Below are 20,352 nucleotides of genomic sequence, written 5' to 3'. Positions count from 1 at the left end.
CCTCTCATGGATTGTGTATGTGTGCAATTCAGAGAGTGAATGGGCAAGACAGAAGATTGAAGTGCCTTTCACCCACCAACCCCTCTTTTACGCTACTGCTACTCTCTGTTTATCATATATGCATAGCCACTTTAACCATACCTACATGTACATACTACCTCAATTAGCCCAACTAACCGGTGCCTGTATATAGCCTTGCTACTGTATATAGCCTCGCTACTGTATATAGCCTCGCTACTGTATATAGCCTCGCTACTGTTATAGCCTCGCTACTGTTATTTTTCACTGTCTTTTTACTGTTGTTCTTTATTTCTTTACTTATCTATTGTTCACCTAATACCTATTTTTTTGTTTAAAAATTGCACTGTTGGTTAGGGCCTGTAAGTAAGCATTGTATTCGGCGCACGTGACACACTTTGATTTGATTGTCATGCTGAAACAGAAAGGGCCAGAAAGGGCATCCAACTGTTGCCACAAAGTTGGATGCCAAGAATCATCTAGAATGTCATTGTATGCTGTAGCGTTAAGATTTCCCTTCACTGAAACTAAGGGGCTTAGACCGGACCATGAAAAACAGCCCCAAACCATTATTCCTTCTCCACCAAACTTTACCATTGGCACTATGCATACGGGCAGGTAAAGTTATCCTGGCATCCGCCAAACCCAGATTCATCCATCGGACTGACAGATGGTGAAGCGTGATTCACTCCAGAAAATGCATTTCCACTGCTCCAGAGTCCATGGCGGCAAGCTTTACACCACTCCAGCTGACACTTGGCATTGAACATGGCGATCTAAGGCTTGTGTGCGGCCATGGAAACCCATTTCATGAAGCTCTCGACAAACAGTTATTGTGCCGACTTTGCTTCCAGAGGCAGTTTGGAACTCAGTAGTGAGTGTTGCAACAAGGGACAGACATTTTTTACGTGCTACATGCTTTAGCACTCTGTGGTCCCGTTCTGTGAGCTTGTGTGGCCTATCACTTCGCAGCTGAGCCCTTGATGCTCCTAGATGTTTCCACTTCACAATAACAGCACTTTTTTTTTTTACCTGACTAGTCAAGTCAGTTAAGAACAAATTCTTATTTTCAATGACGGCCTAGGAACAGTGGGTTAACTGCCTTGTTCAGGGGCAGAACGACAGATTTGTACCTTGTCAGCTCGGGGATTTGAACTTGAAACCTTTCTAGCCCAACGCTTTAACCACTAGGCTACCCTGCCGCCACTTACAGTACAGTTGACCGGGGCAGCTCTAGCAGGGCAGAAATTTGATGAACTGACTTGTTGGAAAGGTGGCACCATCATAGGATACTGGGGCTATACCCCAGTGTATATATGTAATAATAAAATGTATAATAATTTGGTGGGCACTTATACCTGTCCTATTTTACACATGTACAAATGTGTATTAATACGCATGTGTGAATTGGAATTATTATTTTTTTTGCATATCCCAACTCTCCCTGAAACACCCTTGGAGAGTGGGGTCACGACCAGTCTGCCATTATCAATGGCAACCCTGTAGAAATTAGGGTTAAGTGCCTTGCTCAATGGCACATTAACATAATTCACCTTGTCGAGGGATTCGAACTAGCGACCTTTCGGTTACTGGCCTAACGCTCTAATCACTAGGCTACCTGCAGAATTATGCTTATAAGATTTCTGTCTTTTTTCAAAGGATCCAATAACTGTTAGTGTTATCTGAAGGATCACAGAACCCATTTGAGGCCAGTATAATGATCACCTGTCATGTGAAGAGGGTTAAGGTTGACAGGCTCTTCTAAACATGCCGGAAAGGCAAAGTGAGGAGAGGAGGAACGCTGTGTTCTATCTAGAGCAGGAAGCTGAACAGAGAAACTCCCCCAGTAGTTGTTTATGCACCCTGGCCTCAAATAGCTTTCTGTTTTAGTGACAAGGTACAGGAAAAACAGCATCCTATCCAGTGTAATTGGGGAACGAACAGTCCCTGCTGAACAATTCCCTACGTTTTACAAGATCATTCCGATTTACAGTCAGGAATTTGGGCATTAGAGCAATGAGTCATGGGAATGCACTGGCTTTTCCCCTCTGGAGGATTCTCTGTGAGTGAAAGATAAAATTATAGAAGGGGGAAATCAGAAGTAACGTACCTGCATGAGACAGCAGCCCTCGCCTTTAGCACTGACAAACAGCCCTGTAGGAATACTGGGAATCTGCAGCGAGAGGAGGGAAGGGAGAGAGAGACAGAGCGAGAGAGAAAGAGGAAAAAAGGGAGAATAGGGTTGAGAGAGAAAAGGGGTGGGAGGGAGGTGACAGAGGCGGTTAGAGAGACAAACCATCAAACAGGCAAAGAGTCAAAACAGGACTAAAATTGAATCCTACTACACCGGCTCTGACGCTCGTCGGATGTGTCAGGGCTTGCAAACTATTACGGACAACAAAGGTAAACCCAGCCGCGAGCTGCCCAGTGACGTAAGCCTACCAGATGGGCTAAATGCCTTTTATGCTCGTTTCAAGGCAAGCAACACTGACGCATGCATGATAGCACCAGCTGTTCTGGACGACTGTGTGATCACGCTCTCCGTAGCCGATGTGAGCAAGACCTTGAAACAGGTCAACATTCACAAGGCTGCGAGGCCAAGTGTTACGTCCGTTGTCGGAATGAGACCAAAGCGCAGCGTGGAAAGTGTACATCTTCTTTGAATGAACACCAAAAGAACACAAAAAAACAACAACTAAAGATAACCGAACGTAATTGTCATCATTGTCCTCATATTAGCTAAAGTAATGTCCTAGTCAACATAGGTAATAGCACTAATGTGTTAATAAACTGCTCCAATCATGCAGTAACGTTACAGTGTACAGTCAGTAAGCAGTTTAGCAGTTACACCGCAGGCCCCGGTGGCAATAAATGAATAAAACCAAAAGCTTACATGGAAGGGTTCCAGTGTTGTGTTGGATAGTCATAGCCAACTAGCTAACATAGCATCCCTCTGTTTGAGCAGGGTGTTTCAGTAGGCTAAACTAACTAACATTAGCTGCATTTGGAAGTAAGTGAAACTGAAAGTGAAAAGCCAAGATGAAATATCTCTCTCTCTTGCTTCTTCTTTTTTGAAGAGGTTAATTTGTTGAAAACGGTTAAACTATTATCTTTCTCTCTCTTTGAGTCAACTACTCACCACATTTTATGCACTGCAGTGCTAGCTAGCTGTAGCTTATGCTTTCAGAACTAGATTAATTATTTGATTATTTGATTGGGTGGACAACATGTCAGTTCATGCTGCAAGAGCTCTGATAGGTTGGAGGACGTCCTCCGGAAGTTGTCATAATTACTATGTAAGTCTATGGATGTGGGTGTGAACCAAGAGCCTCCTAGGTTTTGTATTGTCAATGTACCAAGAGATGGACGGAAGCTAGCTGTCCTCTGGCTACACCATGGTGCTACCCTACAGAGTGCTATTGAGGCTACTGTAGCCATTCATTGCAAAATAGTGTGTTTTAAACAATTATTTGCTGACATATTTAGTATAATTTTATCTAAAAATTATACATTTTAGAATGTTTTACAATTTTTTAAAATGAAATTCACTGAGGATGGTCCTTCCCTTCCTCCTCTGAGGAGCCTCCACTGATATAGTCTCATTATTGTTATTTTATTGTGTTACTTTTTATATATATATATATATATATATATATATTAGTGAATATTTTCTTAGCTCTATTTTCTTAAAACTGCATTGTTGGTTAAGGGCTTGTAAGTAAGCATTTCACGGTAAGGTCTACTACACCTGTTGTATGTGACAAATAAAATTTGATTTGAATGCTGTTGATGTAAGCAGCAGCAGTCAAATAGCCTGGCCACTAACCAGCATAGCTAAATTACCCCCAATTAAACTGACACAGCTAATTAAGGCAGATAATTACATGCCTGGCAGAGGGAACAAAAGTTCAAGCCCTTACCTGAGCTACTCCCTCACTGTGGGGATGAGAAGGAAATGTAGTACAGCCTGAACACACTCACTGGTTTATTCATGCCATTGCTTAGATAAAGTCTCCTAGTTATCCTCAACTGCATTGACTTAGTGGATGTTATTTAAGATACCCATCATTGAAAATTGACAATTCTGTCATTTTTGCTTCTGTGTGTAGTGTGTATCTTGGTATCGTAGGGGTCCCTTAACTACTTGAGCAAGAGTGTTTACCTCAGAAAGAAGATACCCTTAGGCACAGATCTAGGATCATACCTTCCTCCAATCCTAACCTTAACCATTATGAGAATCTAAGGGCAACGTGACCATACTCCTTACCGAGGCGCTCTGCAGGATCTTTTGGTTGTCGCGGTGCAGTTCAAAGCTCTCCTGGAAGTCCAGGTTGGTAGAGGCCAGAGAGATGGTCAGGTTGACTCCTCCCACATATGACAGGATAGCGTACTCAGACAACGCCTGAAGAGCTACACACGTGTCCTAGAAAAGAGGACAGACACACAGTTATTAGAAGGATGCTTTGGACACAGTCTGACCAGATGAACAGTTACCAGTTGTTTCAAATATACTTTGCTGAGCTGGTTATCTCTTCTAAAAGAGATTTGAAATGTCAGTGAGGCTAATCTGGTAAAATAAAGGAAAAATACAACCACATTTTGGAGAATGCTTTGGACAAAGAGGCGGAGAGGTTTGTGAGGGGTACCTGTGTGGAGGAGAAGCCTCCGAGGGCGTTCCTCTGCTGGGAGAGCCACTTGACCACAGGCAGGGCGGAGGCCACGTCACCCAGTAGGGTGTAGGTCAGCAGGCCGTATGCTGTCATCTCCACCTCCGCTGACACCACTGGGACATGAAGGAGACTATTAGTATGCAAACACTAGACAGCCACCAGACATTCACACTAATACTAAAAGTCAAGATGTGAGAACATCATCAGTCATAGAGGATAGTCTAGCTGTGGCCACAGGAGGCGAGACAGTGTGTGTGTCTACCTGACTGAGAAAGACCGTCACTAAAGCCCATGAAAGTGTCCTCATCGGTCACCCTGCTGCCCGTCAGACTCCAGTGGGTGAAGCCGTCTGATTGAAACAGAGAAGAAAGAACAGTGAGTGATGGAGAGAAAGGAAAGTGTAAGGAACAATGTGAGAAAGAACAGTGTCATGTTAGTTTTGTGTTTAATATGAATTGGTAGGCAACCAAACTGATATGAGATCAGTTCCTTACAGCTGAGTACCTTGTGTGATGGCCATGTGGTTGAGGCGTCGGAGGGCGTGGGAAGCGTAGGGGCTTCGTAACAGAGCCAGGGCGTAGGAAGACAGGGCTGTGGTGTACGGGTCATCAGCTGTGTATGTGTTACTCTCCAGGAAACCCTTTGCCTTGGCCACAGCAATCTTCTCCTCCTGGGGAAGAGTACACATATTTATATAAATACACACACACGTGCGCTAACACATTGCACACACAGACAAAACCTTCGCACGAGAAATGGATACACCTCTCTCCACAACGCCTTCCCTCCATCCGTATTCATCTTTCGCTTAAGTCAGGCATATTTGATCTTTGCTGAATGTTCAAGATCTGTACTGTTCCAACTCAAACTCCTCAACTCAGATGTGCTGCTTATCAAAAGGCAAATAAACATTCTCTGAGCCATTAAAGGTAGGAGCACTTTCATATTTTCCAGATGTGCCCCATTTTCTTGAGCGCTCTCAGATATGACTTCAGCAGCCACTCACTTTAGTCTGCCTAGTCATCTTTTAAATAACTGAATTTGTAAGAGGGAAGGAGTTTTGCTTTGATGTCAAGTATCCTTTTATAGTTGGCATCAGTTTTAAAAGGCCTGATTCTCTGGAGAGCCCTTCAGGATAGATAGGGAAATATAGGAAGACAGGAAGAGAAAAGGGGGGTTTTGTGAAGGGGGAGGGAGATGGATGGAAGGGAGCCAGAGTGAAGAAATACTTTGTGAATACCTTGTGCAGAGCTGTGCATGAATGAATTGAGAGCTGACACAATAACAATCTGGGGTTTAACATTGGTATTGGCAACACGCTCAAAGTAGGACAAAGCATAAACAGTACATGGACTCGCTCCCTGAACACATAAACAGCAACATTCTTCTGCAACAATGACTTTGGCAGATAAAGGGCCTACCGCACTTAAAATAAAGGACACTGCTACCTTTCAATATCCAAATATATATTTTTACTAGAGCGACCATGACAAAATGTCAGTGTCACTGCCAGTGTGTTCAAAGGTGTTGCTTCAAAAAACATTACAGAGGGTTTAACTGGCCGGTGAGCACGTAGTCTCGGGTTCAGCACCAGGGTAAGAGCATGGCGAGGTACCCCATGACAGGAATGTGGCCGAGGTGTACTACCTTCCACAGGCATCATTGTCTCTGCATGTCCTCCTCATAAATATCTTGATGCAGTCAGCCAGGGATTAGATATTAGATTACTGCCACTGGAGCATAAAAAATATGAGGGGGCGCCGTGCCAGAACATCCATATTTTGTGCTGATGGGAATGTACCGGCAAACACACAGTAACGCACGCACACACACCAGAGGAGGCTGGTGGGAGGCACTATAGAAGGATGGGCTCATCGTAATGGCTGGAATGGAATAGCATCAAACATATCAAACATATGGAAACCATATGTTTGACTCCGTTCCATTGATTCCATTCCAGCCATTACAATCAGCCCGTCTGCCTATAACTCCTCCCAATAGCCTTCTCTGACATACACACATACACACACATATTCTGTTATTAGGTCTGAGTTTGAAAGATTCACTGAAAGTCCAATTTACATCCACATATAAATGTCAGGTTATGATTCACTGTGCTAAATAATGCTGTTCAGGAGGTGAGGCTGATTGGTAGGAAAGGTCATGGTCCCACCCATTGTTCCTCTTACCTCTGTAGTTATTCCTGTCTCCAGGAGGGCTGCAACCACGTATGCTGTCAACGAGATCTTTCCATGGATTCCTCCCTTTAGATGGAGAATAACACTGGTTAATGGTGCCTATGAAAACACACACACCTCGTCCGTGTACATCCCTCCACACTGTCTATGGTTCTGGGTCACTATGTCAGGCATCACCACAGGCCAGTCTCCTGTTACACAACACAGATACACCTACGCACGCACCTGCAGGTCTTTGTTGAGGATGCGTCCCATGGCGGGGAAGGAGCCCTCCTCTCTCTGGTGGTTGATGAGCCAGGCCTTGGCAGCACGCAGCTCCTCTGGGTCAATGAAGATGAACCCACGAGACTGAGCAAAGGATTTCAACACAAACGCTGTCAGCCTGGAGGGGAGTGAGAAAGAGAGAAGAGACAGGGAGGGAGGGAGGGAGGGAGGATTGGATTTCTTTCAAGCATGTGCTGACATATCGTTCAAAAATACTTATCAAACTTCACATCAGAGTTCACATAAACCATTTGAATGGGGTGGAATGTTCCCCAACCAGTCACACATTTTAAATCTCTAAACAGAAACAAGGTTGAGTGAGATGGCAGCTGTTACATGCTACGTCATGGTGAGAAAATCAAACTACATAAAAATCCTGTCAGGCAAAAACAGACTGACAGAGAGAGGGATGGAGGGGTGGTACAGAGCGAGGGAGAGCAGATGAAGATGGAAGATGGAGGAGGAGTGGGTGGTACAGAGCGAGGGAGAGCAGATGAAGATGAAGATGGAAGATGGAGGAGGAGTGGGTGGTACAGAGCGAGGGAGAGCAGATGAAGATGGAAGAGAGGAAGATGGAGGAGGAGTGGGTGGTACAGAGCGAGGGAGAGCAGATGAAGATGGAAGAGAGGAAGATGGAGGAGGTGTGGGTGGTACAGAGCAAGGGAGAGCAGATTAAGATGGAAGAGAGGAAGATGGAGGAGTGGGTGGTACAGATCGAGGGAGAGCAGATGAAGATGGAAGAGAGGAAGATGGAGGAGTGGGTGGTACAGAGCGAGGGAGAGCAGATGAAGATGGAAGATGGAGGAGGAGTGGGTGGTACAGAGCGAGGGAGAGCAGATGAAGATGAAGATGGAAGCTGGAGGAGGAGTGGGTGGTACAGAGCGAGGGAGAGCAGATGAAGATGAAGATGGAGGAAGAGTGGGTGGTTCAGAGCGAGGGAGAGCAGATTAAGATGAAGATGGAAGATGGAGGAGGAGTGGGTAAAACGCAGATAGTCACCACAGGATCCAGCAGCTTTTCAGTGTCAAGAACGAGGACTTTCACAAAGCCAAATCAAGTATGTTTCTGCATGCTGGAATATAAACATTCTGAATGTATAAAAAACAGTCATCCCCAGGGTAGGTATTTCTAATGTCCAGAAACAGTGTATGACCTGGAGTTTCTGAACTGGAATCACAGTGGGAATCAAACCCCAGATTCACAGAGAGGCCAATGGTGAGGGACCCGTCTAGGCTAATAAACACACGGTCATACATAAACAACTGCCCTTAGTGAAACATGCACACTCTGGCCAATGCTCTTTAATTACAGACCGGCATTCCATTACAGCATCCTCCCCAGAGCAGCCAAATGATGAGACAAGCTGCTTACCATAAAAAAAGGGGAAATAAATAAATAAACCATGTTTTTTTTCTCCAAACATACATTTGGGCCGTAACTCAAGGAACAAGCCAAGAGAGAGTAAGAAAAACATCTCTCCCATAAACCACGGTATTAAATCTTCTATTGCTGTGCCCTGGAAGTTATGTCTCCCCAGAGAGGCAGCAAGAATTTTTATAATGTTAAGTAATATTGTGTCACCGGCTTTAACTGCCAGGCCCCAGAGAGAGTTGCTGGGTAGCGTAAAGATGATTTAGTGGGCGAGTAAACGCCAGAGACCGGGCTGCTTCCTCCACTCTGGCTGGCTGAAGTCACTCCCTCCCTCCCTGTGGGCTTCCACTCCCTCACTGGACTTTGAGGAAGTTGTTGACATGTTGTTATGGATAGCACACAGAGGTCATTCAGAACAGCACATTGGAGCTGGATCCTGGAACGTCAATAGAAGTTGGAACCAAGGTTTTTTATAATTGCCTAAAGGAACGACCAAGACTTCCTGACAAGTAAGTCCCATGTTAACAACGCCACAACATGATAAATTCCCTGGCTACTGGTTATTTTGATGCAGGTTTAATAATGGATTTATTGTTTGGGAAGTACTTGCAAAAAGTTGGTCATATGGAGTCCAAATAGACAGAGGTTTTCTAAATAAGTCCAAACACACACACACACACACACACACACACACACACACACACACACACACACACACACACACACACACACACACACACACACACACCAGGGCTATGTGAGAGGGAAGAGAAGGGGTTACCATGTCCAAACACATAGCGATAACAACCATTCTCCATTTCAACATGTAAACATCTATCAATCTATCAATCAATCTAAGATCTGACTTGATACAAACACCATATTCCTGCTATATTCACCCTCGTTCCTTACCATGCCTGTTTGGCATTGGAGTAGAAATCGATTGTTTAACACAACACAGTATTAGTTAGTTCTATTAGTTCTCTCAATCTCTGCTATCAGTTCCACTTCATGCCAGCCTCAACATGTCCCGTGTGTATCTAACCAGGCACCACTAACAGGCCCAGAGTATGGAGCTTCCATCAGGCTACATATTTACCCCAGGCCAGGATATTAAGTAGGCTACAGGGATTGAAGGGTTGAAGGGGCGGTGGTGGTGGTGGCAGGGGTTCTGCAGATTACACCAGCATGTGGCTCTCATTGGATCCAGACGGAGGTTGGTATGCGAGCGATGCCGGAAGAGGGGCTGCCAGGTCCGGTCCAGGGCCCACCACAGCACCCCCACCCCCAACCCTGCAAAGACATCTTGACATATCCCAACACCACTCCACTAAACACACAGAGACACAAGCACTCACAATAACACACACACAAACAGAATCACACATACACACACACACGCACACGCACGCGCGCACACACACACACACACACACACACACACACACACACAGAGCATCTGAGTCTGCATGAGAGGCAGGCAGGGGGTAGTGATGAAAACCAGCCCATCCTCATCCTTAGCTCTGTGTCCCAATATTCAACCCACAGGGACATACACAGAGACCAGAGCAGAGCAGAGTAGGGCTAAAAGCCTTGGCATCACCCAGACCAGGCATTAGCGGACCGAGCCTGTGTCATTATGTACAATCTTTTCATTAGGCCCTGCAATGTCCGCTCAGATACATTTTTACAAGCTGGAATACATTAACACTGCATTAAGAGCACTGTCAACCTACCCATAAATGACCTATGCTAATGATTAACTCTGGAGGCCAAACAAAAGGTGGGTTGTTCTGACATATAAACACCAAGCTGATGGATTAAAACAGTGCATGTTGCTACAGGTTTACATAAGGTTTAACATCTGGGTCCTGCCATGTGGCCCGTGGCTCCAAAACCAATGCTTACACTATTATGGCCGTTACACTTCATTTCGTCTTAATATCCTCTTCCTGCATACAGAGGTTTGAAGGGTTTTTATGTAAAAGTTTAATGTTATCACTAATTACACCGGAGCAGTAATTAAATTGCTTTATTTTTTATACTTTTTAAAATTGGTGTAGTTCTTTCCTTGAGCTGTCTTGTGTATTAATGTTCTGTATTATGTCATGTTTCATGTTTTGTGTGGACCCCAGGAAGAGTAGCTTCTGCTTTTGCAACAGTTAATAGGGATCCTAATAAAATACCAAACACATGCCCCAGTTCCAGTTTGTAGGGCATGTCGAAAGGCACAACACATTTTCCGTTAAAAGGCAATTCCACCACTTTTCAACTTCATTTTCATTACCTCCAGCACAATAACAGTGTATCATATGTGAAAAAAAAGTTATATACGATGACATTACATTTACATTTTAGTCATTTAGCAGATGCTCTTATCCAGAGCAACATACAGGAGCAATTTGAGTTAAGTGCCTTCCTCAAGGGCAGCAGTGCTTAATTTGTAAATTGTGAGAGACGGGGGTGACCTGGGGATCTCTGAGCTCCCGGAAAATCACCTTTATAATAAAGCATTGTATGCATATCATCGCATTTGCGTAGTGGTCTAGACTAGATCAGTAGAGACAATTTTTGTAGCCTAGGATCCAGGAAAAATTGTGCCTTTTATAAATGCATTTCATGCAATTCTGTCATTATATATGACTAGAGACTTTAGCATAATCTTTTTTAATACCGCACAAATGATTACATTGTCAGGCTACTTTGACACTGACAAACTGAGAATGTGAGATCATTCAAAACGACCTCGTCTTGAATCCATCAATAGCCTAGGCCTAGGTGTGTGGAGACACATATTGTACAATATGAGGAAATTAAAGTCCTAAAAAGCTTCCAGTTTCCCTGACTCAACCAATGATGCACAGCTTACTCACCGGCGATGGCCAATGCTCTCGTGCCAAAAGCCTATCTCTCTTGTTTTAGTTTTAGTTTGTAAAAACAATTCCGTTCGCTTAATAGGCCTACTTGGAAGACAAATACGTTTTTTTGTTTAAGCAGGAGCCTGTGAGAGATAGGCTACAGACACGCTTGTCTCTCACACCACAGCACCTGCCACGAGTTGGTCTCTAGGATACAATGTTGTGCAAATCATAAACTCGGGCAGGCCCAACCTGAATCAATTCTTAAAATACCAGGTGCGGGATGAAAATCTACATTTTCACAATAGGCAAAGTTTTTTTTAGGGGGCAGGACAATTACAGAGGAGGCAGCTCAAATTAACTCTCACTTTTATTCCAATTTTTACATTGCAAACAGCAAAAATTACGTTTCATGCCACGAGAGGTACCGGATCCTGGCAAATAGGATCTAAACAGTCCAAAACTGAGAGGTGCCGGATGCTGTTCTGGCAGGATCCGACTCAAATTAAGCACTCGCACAGACAGATTTTTCACCTAGTTGACTGGGGGATTCAAACCAGAGAGCTTTTGGTTACTGGCCCAAGGCTCCTAATCACTAGGCTACCTGCCACCATCAAAAGTTTAAATATTTCACAAACAGTCCTTTTCAAACACTATGAGATTCGCAGTGACGTGGGGAGCAAGAAAATACTTTCCCACTGGCTAGAAACGCATTGCAGGTTTAAAAAAAATACTTTCCCACTGGCTAGAAACGCATTGCAGGTTTAAAAAAATACTTTCCCACTGGCTAGAGCGTGGTTAAAGCGTTGGATTAGTAACCGGAAGGTTGCAAGTTCAAACCCCCGAGCTGACAAGGTCGTTCTGCCCCTGAACAGGCAGTTAACCTACTGTTCCTAGGCCGTCATTGAAAATAAGAATTTGTTCTTAACTGACTTGCCTAGTTAAATAAAGGTAACATTTAAATTGAAAAAATTGCAGGTTTAAAAAAATACTTTCTCACTGGCTAGAAACGCATTGCAGGTTTAAAAAATACTTTCCCACTGGCTAGAAACGCATTGCAGGTTTAAATAAAATACTTTCCCACTGGCTAGAAACACATTGCAGGTTTAAAAAAATACTTTCCCACTGGCTAGAAACGCATTGCATTGCATTTTTTAGGATCTTAATCCTTTTAACCACAGATCATTGAAACGCTCTGTTTTCACATATGTAGATAATGGTATGATGGAGATAATGAATATCAGGTTGAGAAGTGGCGGAATTGCCCTTTAAGTGGCCTGGAGCCTAGCAAGCTCCTCTGTCTCCAGTGGTAGTGTGGGTGTGAGGACAGAGGGGGTGTAATGTAGTCTACATACAGAGGTGGTGCCTTGCCCATGGGGCCAAAACAACCAGGGGCCATTCTGTACCGAGTGCATTAACCCGCTTTAACAGCAAATAACTCACTGGAGCCCCATTGCTGCCTGGGGGAACCAATTACGAGTTTGTGTATGATTCTCCTGGGTATATTTAACCTGCTGTTTCACAGTCTGAGCTATATTAAATATCATAATACCCACATCAACTAATAAATCACACTGAAGGTATGCAAGCGGCCCGAATATGCAAGCGGAACATTGGAGCCTCTCATAAGCTCCGTCCGTATTCACTATTCCAAATATTATGACATGGTTGTGGCCTCTTGCCTGCCTCCAGGGATGTGTAAACATTAAATAAACACTCAGCGAGCCTAAGTCAGCCGAATTAAACACAGGGTTATGAGGGTATGAATGTTGACCATATGTATTCAAAGTTACTGATAAGAGCTTCATTGTTTCTGCCAATAACATGCCGGCCAGGGTAAATTGAGATGCAATATGCAGTTTTTTTAAATTTTTTAAATTTTACCCCTTTTTCTCCCCAATTTCGTGGTATCCAATTGTTTTAGTAGCTACTATCTTGTCTCATCGCTGCAATTCCCGTACGGGCTCGGGAGAGACGAAGGTTGAAAGTCATGCGTCCTCCGATACACAACCCAACCAAGCCGCACTGCTTCTAAACACCACGCATCCAACCCGGAAGCCAGCCGCACCAATGTGTCGGAGGAAACACTGTGCACCTGGCAACCTTGGTTAGCGCGCACTGCGCCCGGCCCGCCACAGGAGTCGCTGGTGCACGATGAGACAAGGACATCCCTACCGGCAAAGCCCTCCCTAACCCGGACGACGCTAGGCCAATTGTGCGTCGCCCCACGGACCTCCCGGTCGCGGCCGGTTACGACAGAGCCTGGGCACGAACCCAGAGTCTCTGATGGCACAGCTGGCGCTGCAGTACAGCGCCCTTAACCACTGCGCCTCCCGGGAGGCCTTGCAATATGCATTTTTAATCTATGTACCATACAGAGTTAACTGACATGGGATGTAAACTTAAAGGAACAGCAGATGACTTACTGAGGGATGTAATTCAAGGGAAGAGAAGAGGACTTACCACATGCTCCCAGAGAAGTCCCTCTCTCCAAAGGCACTATAAGATCCATCCTGGCGCTTATAGGTCAGTTGTCTCTGGTACCCTGGGAAGGTACAGGGGAGAGGGGATCAGTGGGTGGAAGCTATCTAGACTAGGTGAATATCAGAGAAGGTGTACACTGTGGATTTAGATCTAAGTGAATAGTAATGGATTGATTTTGTATAGTGATCTTCAATAGGGGCCACTTGAGATGTGATTCATAACTCGCAGGAAAATCTCAAGACAGGTCTCAAAGCCCTTGAACCATTGGTGGTTTACCTTGCAGCAGGTAGTCTGTGGCCTCGGCCTCCACCTCAGGGCTGAGCTGACTTGTCTTCTGCAGGTACTTGAGGACAAAGACATTGGGGGCAAAGTGGATCATGTTCTGCTCCCCACAGCCGAAGGGCAGCCGTAGCAGCTTGTCCAGGTTGTTGAGGGTGGGGCCCATCACATCCCCTGAAATCACAAAGCACAGCGCAGAAACAGATCAGCAACACTTCCTCGCATAAAGGTAGTTTTATTGAGTTACAATCTCTTTTTAAAAACAGAATTGGTCTTAAAATAAATTAGCTGCAGGATCAACAGGATTGCAATAGACTATGACCATATCATCAAATGTAATTTAGAGGGAAATTGGCGATGCTTACTATGATTAACCACAAGGACAAGGTACTGTATGTCAAAGTGAACAGGATGTTTTCAGAGTGCATGGGTGCAGACATTCAGATAATGAAAATTATTGAGCTATGAAATGGAAGTGGAAGAGAAATGGATGAGAAATAAATGGTGTCCCTCCTCACCTATCATGGATGCAGTGGCAGTCTCAGAGCCAGGCACAACGTTGTGAGGAACGCCCAGTGTGAAGGCCTCGTTGTGGTTCTCATCAGAGTCCTCCTTCCTCCAGATCTTAAACTCACCCACCGAGCCCCAGCCCGTGGAGAAACCAATGTGACGCACCTGCCCAGGGAGGGGGCTGGACCACTGCAGGATCACCGACTCATTGGACGGCTGCAAGCCATGTCCGACCTATCAATGATTGATACGAGAGATTAGAGGTTTTTGACTAGAGTAAATGGGTGAAGTTGTCCCTAACCACTGATACAGGGTCAGATGTCTTTCATTGACCTAACGGTTACGATTAGGATCGGGAGTAGAGTATGTGATTTGAGATCTGTGGCTCAAGTGCTGGTTAGAGAAATAGACCCAGCACTTTGTTATTCTCATTTATAGTAGTTAAAACAATGTGCAGTGCTTAACATTTTACATACATACATACATACATACATTTCAACAAACATGAATGACATCACACTTGTTCAGACTCACGTTCCCACCGTATCCACACCCAATGTTGTTTCCAATGCTTGTAAGACTCTGCCTCATATGGCTTCACATTGTGTTGTGTTGTTTCTGTCTGTAGCCAGATTTTGTTCAATATTTCAATAATAAAGCATTTGATTCTTCCATGCATATTTTAAGTTGTCGATTGTTTTTTTCTATGTATGTTTTTTGTTTATTGTATAAAAAAAATAATAAGTAAAATACAATATTACAAAACAATACAAAATGTGCCTTAGGTTTCGCAAGGTTCCAATAGAAGCCTGATACAATATAAATGTGGTCCTGAATTTCTTACTGATCAGAAGACTGATCTAATGAGAAAATGGTTGAAAAAGGTGTTCGCTCATGCTGTACAGAAGAAGTCCCTGTGACTAGTCCCTGTCAATAGTAAAATACTAGAACCCAATAGGATTCTACTTAAAAAGCTGTTTGGGTTGATTTTGCATGTACAAATCCGAGGCACACATAAAGTCCATTACCAAGAGTTGGCATGAGCAGTCTTCATCACATATTTCCAACATCCACTCCACATGCAAATGAACAGATTGCCCCCTGGGTATTGCTAAGCATTTTTTAATCACATTAAACCAAAGACCATGCCGAGATGAACATGGCTCATCAAACCAAAATGCAATCGGTCACTAGAAAAATACATTAATCTTATTGGGCCATACAGGGTTCTAGAGCAGGCTTTTAATTGCTCCCTTTGGTGAATGGTGCGAGGCTAATGCAGGGTTCAGGCCTGTGTGCCAGGCAGCGCCATGCGGACGCCACGGATCACTGAGTGTCCTCGCTGACATCAGCCAGTTAAGCGTGACCTCACAGGCATGTCATTAAAAGTGGCGCCAGTCCTCTTGACTACACAGCCCCTGTGCCTGCCCAGTCTAATGCTCCCTGTTTAACTCTGTCACTACCCCAACTCATTACTATACTCTACCTCATGCCCTGACTGACTGACTGACTGGCTGACTGACTGGGGCTCTATGTTAAAGATGACACGGTGGATCTGTATAGGATTCATAAGAGGACACAAATCCCAGAACTCATTATGTAGAATAGATGCTCCAATATCCAAATGAGAACTAGGTTTGACCATCACCCTACTCTCACCTGCACCCCACCACCATTCCAGCTGACCCAGAAGCTTCGGAACTCATCCCAGGAGAGGATGCCCGGAGTGGGGGCGCTGACCACTGGCTTGCCCATCTTGCCCAGGGAGATCCAGGAGCCAGTGTTCTGTCTGCCCCCCAGCACAATCTCCAGCATCTCAGCACTGTCGTGGGGGCTTGGTGAAAGGGCAAAGTGGGCGTCGTTGTGGGTCTTCACTGCCACCTCAAAGTGGGTCATCTTGGCCGGCTTCTTCACGTACTGGTACTCATACTTGTTGGGTGTAGAGATGTGGATCCGCTCTGAAAATGGAAATGTCAGATTTACATTAAATTGTGGCCCAGTGAGGAAAATAAATCAGACTGTATAGAGGCAGATTGGTGTTGGGTAACAGTCAAAATGTATTTGCTCTGAGACCTGTGTTGTATTATAGTACAACATATAAGTCTATACTGACCGTTGGGGCAGAAGAAGACACTGTAGGTGTAATGTCTGGGCAGGCCCTCTGGCTGTAGGAGGGAGAAAGAGAGAAACATGTTAGAGCTGACATCACTCTACTAATGACAGCACAAGGTACAGCGAGCATCTGCTCCCCATCTCAGCTCTCTTCCCAGGCAGTCTCTCTCCCATTTCTCATACCTCCACCAGGACACTCCTCCGGACATAGTCAAGGCCGATGGGGCTCCTTCGATCCTCTAGGTCATCTGTGTTTTTGCTTGTTTTCGTTGACTGGAGTCCATCTGAGCAGCAGCCTGGTTCACTATATGCAATGGCCCGTGCTATGGCAGGAAAAACAGAAATACACTTCACCTCACCAAATATCAGCATTGTTGTTTTTTTGCTTGTAATTTCCCACTAAGCAGGACTTAGAATGCTATTTCAAGAAAATGTTTTTTAAAGTACATATAAAACCACCAAACACACCTTACATCTATCAACAACACAATCCCACGTTGCACAACAACACAAAACATGTTTGTCAAAGAACATGTAGTTCCCTTTGCAGAGAAGCACATTGGAGTCGTGGCTGTGAGCCAATGTGTTCTCTTTGTGTGTGTCTAGTGAGAGGGAACGACTAGGGGCCAGAGCCGCGGGGGGCCCATTTATTGCCAGTGACCTGAAAACTCATCAACATGCCACTGAGTGTCAGTGCAAGGCCCTGGCTGCTCCCCTGCTGGTGGCCTGCTTTGTTCCCAGATGTACTTTTGAGGGGACTGTTTGTATCGCTGGATGACCAGATCACATACGCATCAGGTCTTTCAGCAGCATGGAACGTCTTAGACATACAGTACAGACTTTAAAGGCCTCATGGACTGGCTGGACAGGAGAGGCAAAAGGCAGGTGTTACTCCTACACCATGGAACAACAGGGCAGTGTACCATACCAACCTGCAATATCCTAGAAATCAAATCCAAAACTTCAAGAGCTATTAGCAAGACGCCTAAAACATCAGCAAACTTTGAGGATTTCAGGAACTTGAATAACTATGAGAGAACTTGGAACTCTTCCCAGGGGGTTCCCCAGTAATTGACTAGCTGGAATAACCTGTAATGTTGGCAGCACCCAGCTCAGTGAAGGACAACACTATGGATGTGGGTGTGGCTTCTCCAGGAGCCACACACTTCTTCCTGGTGAGGTGATGCTTCCCGGGGTGGCCCACAAACTTGATGCCTTTGGGAACGGTCACTTTGACATGGACCTGAGGAAGTCCGAGAGAGAGAGAGGGAGAGAGAGAGAGAGAGAGAGAGAGAGAGAGACATGAAGATCCTGCGTTAACACAACAGAGGTGGAGTTTTTCTGACAGGACATGATTGCATCATATCTGCTCTACGCTCCGTTCTTTCATGCAGTGTGACCTCCTCAAAGCTCTTAAAGGATTTTGGGGAATTTTCTAATCACATTGCACATTTTCCATGCAGACTGACTCATTGCTCTCAGGCTCCCTGAAGGATTAAGTTCCAGTCATTGTCCAAATTTCGCAGAGGACCCGGTAATGCTGTCAGATCGTTTCACTGTTCATTATCCACATGCCACAAGTCGTAAATAACTTTCCAGGAAATATAAGAATCACATGTTCAGGCGGACATCAAAGCGAGGGCTCCATTGGCCCACATAATCACCTAACATGACATTACAGAGCAGCACGCACAGCACTTTAACAGGCTCATCTGCCAACACCATGATGGAGGATGGACACACTTATGGTCATATTAGGACTGGATTGCTCTGCTCCAAGCGTAAATATTTCTATTTGATGGTCATGGTTTAGATCCGCCCCTTTCCTCAGCCCCTCACCTCTGCGCAGCTAGACAAGTAGTTGTAAACGGTCAGCGGTACTTTGGTCTGCTCCCCCTGTATCACACTGTAGGGGAGGGTGAAGTCTACGAAGAAATGCTTGAAGGTACGAAGCTCCACCCTCTTGGAAAGGCCCAGCCCCTTCTCCTCTGACAAGCCAATGGCCTCCGTCACCCAGGTGGTAATGGAGTCTGGAACGTCCAATCGCAACTCAGCTTCCCCAGTGACATCACTGTTAAAACAGATTTTTGGGAAAAACTGAAACACAGACGATAATGCAAGATTCCAACAAAGCAATTTTCTCTAAGCATGACCCCATAGCAAACAGTGCTTCTGACGAATGTTTGGAACAAGAACATTACGACACTAATGGGATTGATCTAATACCGTATGTGTCTTATTAGGACAACAGCTGTAACTAAGTAATGTTCTGCCCATAGCAATACATAGGTTTAAAAACAGGCAGTTAGGTGTTCGGTATAGATGGGTGAGATCATTGTTACTCATACTGACGTTGGTTTTGGCCAGCTTTCACAGAGCATAATAAACGTTCTCGGAAATGACTAATGCCCTTCTTTTTGATGAAAGTCACCCAAAAACTACTTTGATACACTCAATATGGAAAATCAAAGCGTTGGATTGAATAGGAAATTAGGCAGAACACAACTCTGACCAAAGGAATCAAGCATATGGAAACATATGGCCAGTTCATTTATATTGGCTGGAAATGAATGGAAGGAGCTGTTGAGAAAGCCGGTGTGTGTTCCAACCCTGCTTAAATGAGCCACATTCACACCCACTGGGAGAAAATAATGGACAGTCAACGAGTGGTGAAATATCCCCTCTCAAATATGTACTCCCTTACCCCTCCTTCCCCACCCACTCCTCCATCTTCCAAGTTTACAGATCTGGAACGCCACCAAATCCCCACAATCTGATGCAGCTGAGACCATCCCCACCCACTCACTCAAACACACACGCGCGCACACACACGCACAGATGATGTAGCTATTCCAGTACCTGACATTGACGCAGTGCCACACCCACGTCTCCGGGAAGAATGTCCGTCTGCGCTTCTCTGCTCTGCAACCAAAACACAACACAACCTGACATCAATAAAGGCCTTTCATTATGGAACTGGATGCAATAACCCGGAATTGGAAAATGGATTGTCTCTAAACCCTTGCTGACATGTGTTAAGGCACACCGTGTGTATAATGTTTATCTGGAGGATTAAAGATATAGGGCCAGTTTCTACTTCAGATACTAGTGGGGCACAGTGGTTAGCTCCAGGGGGCAGAAACCTGGCTCTGTGCCTGTAGCTACCTGGGCATGGTGCGAGAGTTCATGGCTGCCACCAGCGTGGATGTGTGAGGCTGGAAGGCGGGAACGGCCTCGTCCGTGTACATCCCTCCACTCTGTCTGTGGTTCAGGCTCACCATGTCAGTCATCACCACCAGGCCAGTCTCCTGTTACACAGACACACATTGTAAAAGCGATCTACACTGAAGATCTTATGCCACATCAGGTGATTGATTGGTGACGGAGTATTGCCCTTACCGTGAAGGCGAAGCGGGCATCTTTAGTGATGTCCCAGTGCCATGGGAACACTGAAGAACGCCTCCGTCGGCTAGACGACAGCCCGGGCCACCAGAAGTGCCCGTCGTCTTTGGGGACTCCGAAGGCATCGGACACGTCAAAGTCTGCCAGTTCTTTAAACACCTACAGAACAGTGGACATGGATGGCTT

At 45.1% G+C, this 20,352-nt stretch overlaps 1 protein-coding gene across 2 annotated transcripts in view; it reads right to left on the bottom strand.

The window, feature by feature from the left end:
* Positions 1 to 20,352, bottom strand: part of LOC139406541 (C3 and PZP-like alpha-2-macroglobulin domain-containing protein 8) — a 53,554-nt gene that overhangs the window by 9,166 nt on the left and 24,036 nt on the right. Inside the window, exons 17-35 of one of the 2 annotated variants that reach the window (XR_011634002.1) lie at positions 20,164 to 20,325; positions 19,930 to 20,072; positions 19,624 to 19,686; positions 18,604 to 18,835; positions 17,854 to 18,007; positions 16,948 to 17,087; positions 16,766 to 16,817; positions 16,312 to 16,610; positions 14,661 to 14,886; positions 14,140 to 14,316; positions 13,843 to 13,924; positions 7,112 to 7,268; positions 6,878 to 6,952; positions 5,193 to 5,358; positions 4,951 to 5,037; positions 4,665 to 4,801; positions 4,286 to 4,441; positions 1,051 to 2,191; positions 326 to 976 (exon numbers count right to left, since the gene is read on the bottom strand). Coding sequence is in view for 1 of the 2 variants with exons in the window: in XM_071149231.1 (XP_071005332.1) it covers positions 2,129 to 2,191; positions 4,286 to 4,441; positions 4,665 to 4,801; positions 4,951 to 5,037; positions 5,193 to 5,358; positions 6,878 to 6,952; positions 7,112 to 7,268; positions 13,843 to 13,924; positions 14,140 to 14,316; positions 14,661 to 14,886; positions 16,312 to 16,610; positions 16,766 to 16,817; positions 16,948 to 17,087; positions 17,854 to 18,007; positions 18,604 to 18,835; positions 19,624 to 19,686; positions 19,930 to 20,072; positions 20,164 to 20,325 (2,571 nt within the window). In the remaining variant the exon portion in view is untranslated. Of the gene's footprint in view, positions 1 to 325; positions 977 to 1,050; positions 2,192 to 4,285; positions 4,442 to 4,664; positions 4,802 to 4,950; positions 5,038 to 5,192; positions 5,359 to 6,877; positions 6,953 to 7,111; positions 7,269 to 13,842; positions 13,925 to 14,139; positions 14,317 to 14,660; positions 14,887 to 16,311; positions 16,611 to 16,765; positions 16,818 to 16,947; positions 17,088 to 17,853; positions 18,008 to 18,603; positions 18,836 to 19,623; positions 19,687 to 19,929; positions 20,073 to 20,163; positions 20,326 to 20,352 lie in introns of those variants that run through there. The other variant, XM_071149231.1, reaches the window with a different exon arrangement.

This window comes from Oncorhynchus clarkii, chromosome 4 (genome assembly GCF_045791955.1).
Source record: "Oncorhynchus clarkii lewisi isolate Uvic-CL-2024 chromosome 4, UVic_Ocla_1.0, whole genome shotgun sequence".
NCBI lineage: Eukaryota > Metazoa > Chordata > Actinopteri > Salmoniformes > Salmonidae > Oncorhynchus > Oncorhynchus clarkii.
Note: the sequence above shows the minus strand (reverse complement) of the source record. Positions and strands in the feature narration are given on the sequence as shown.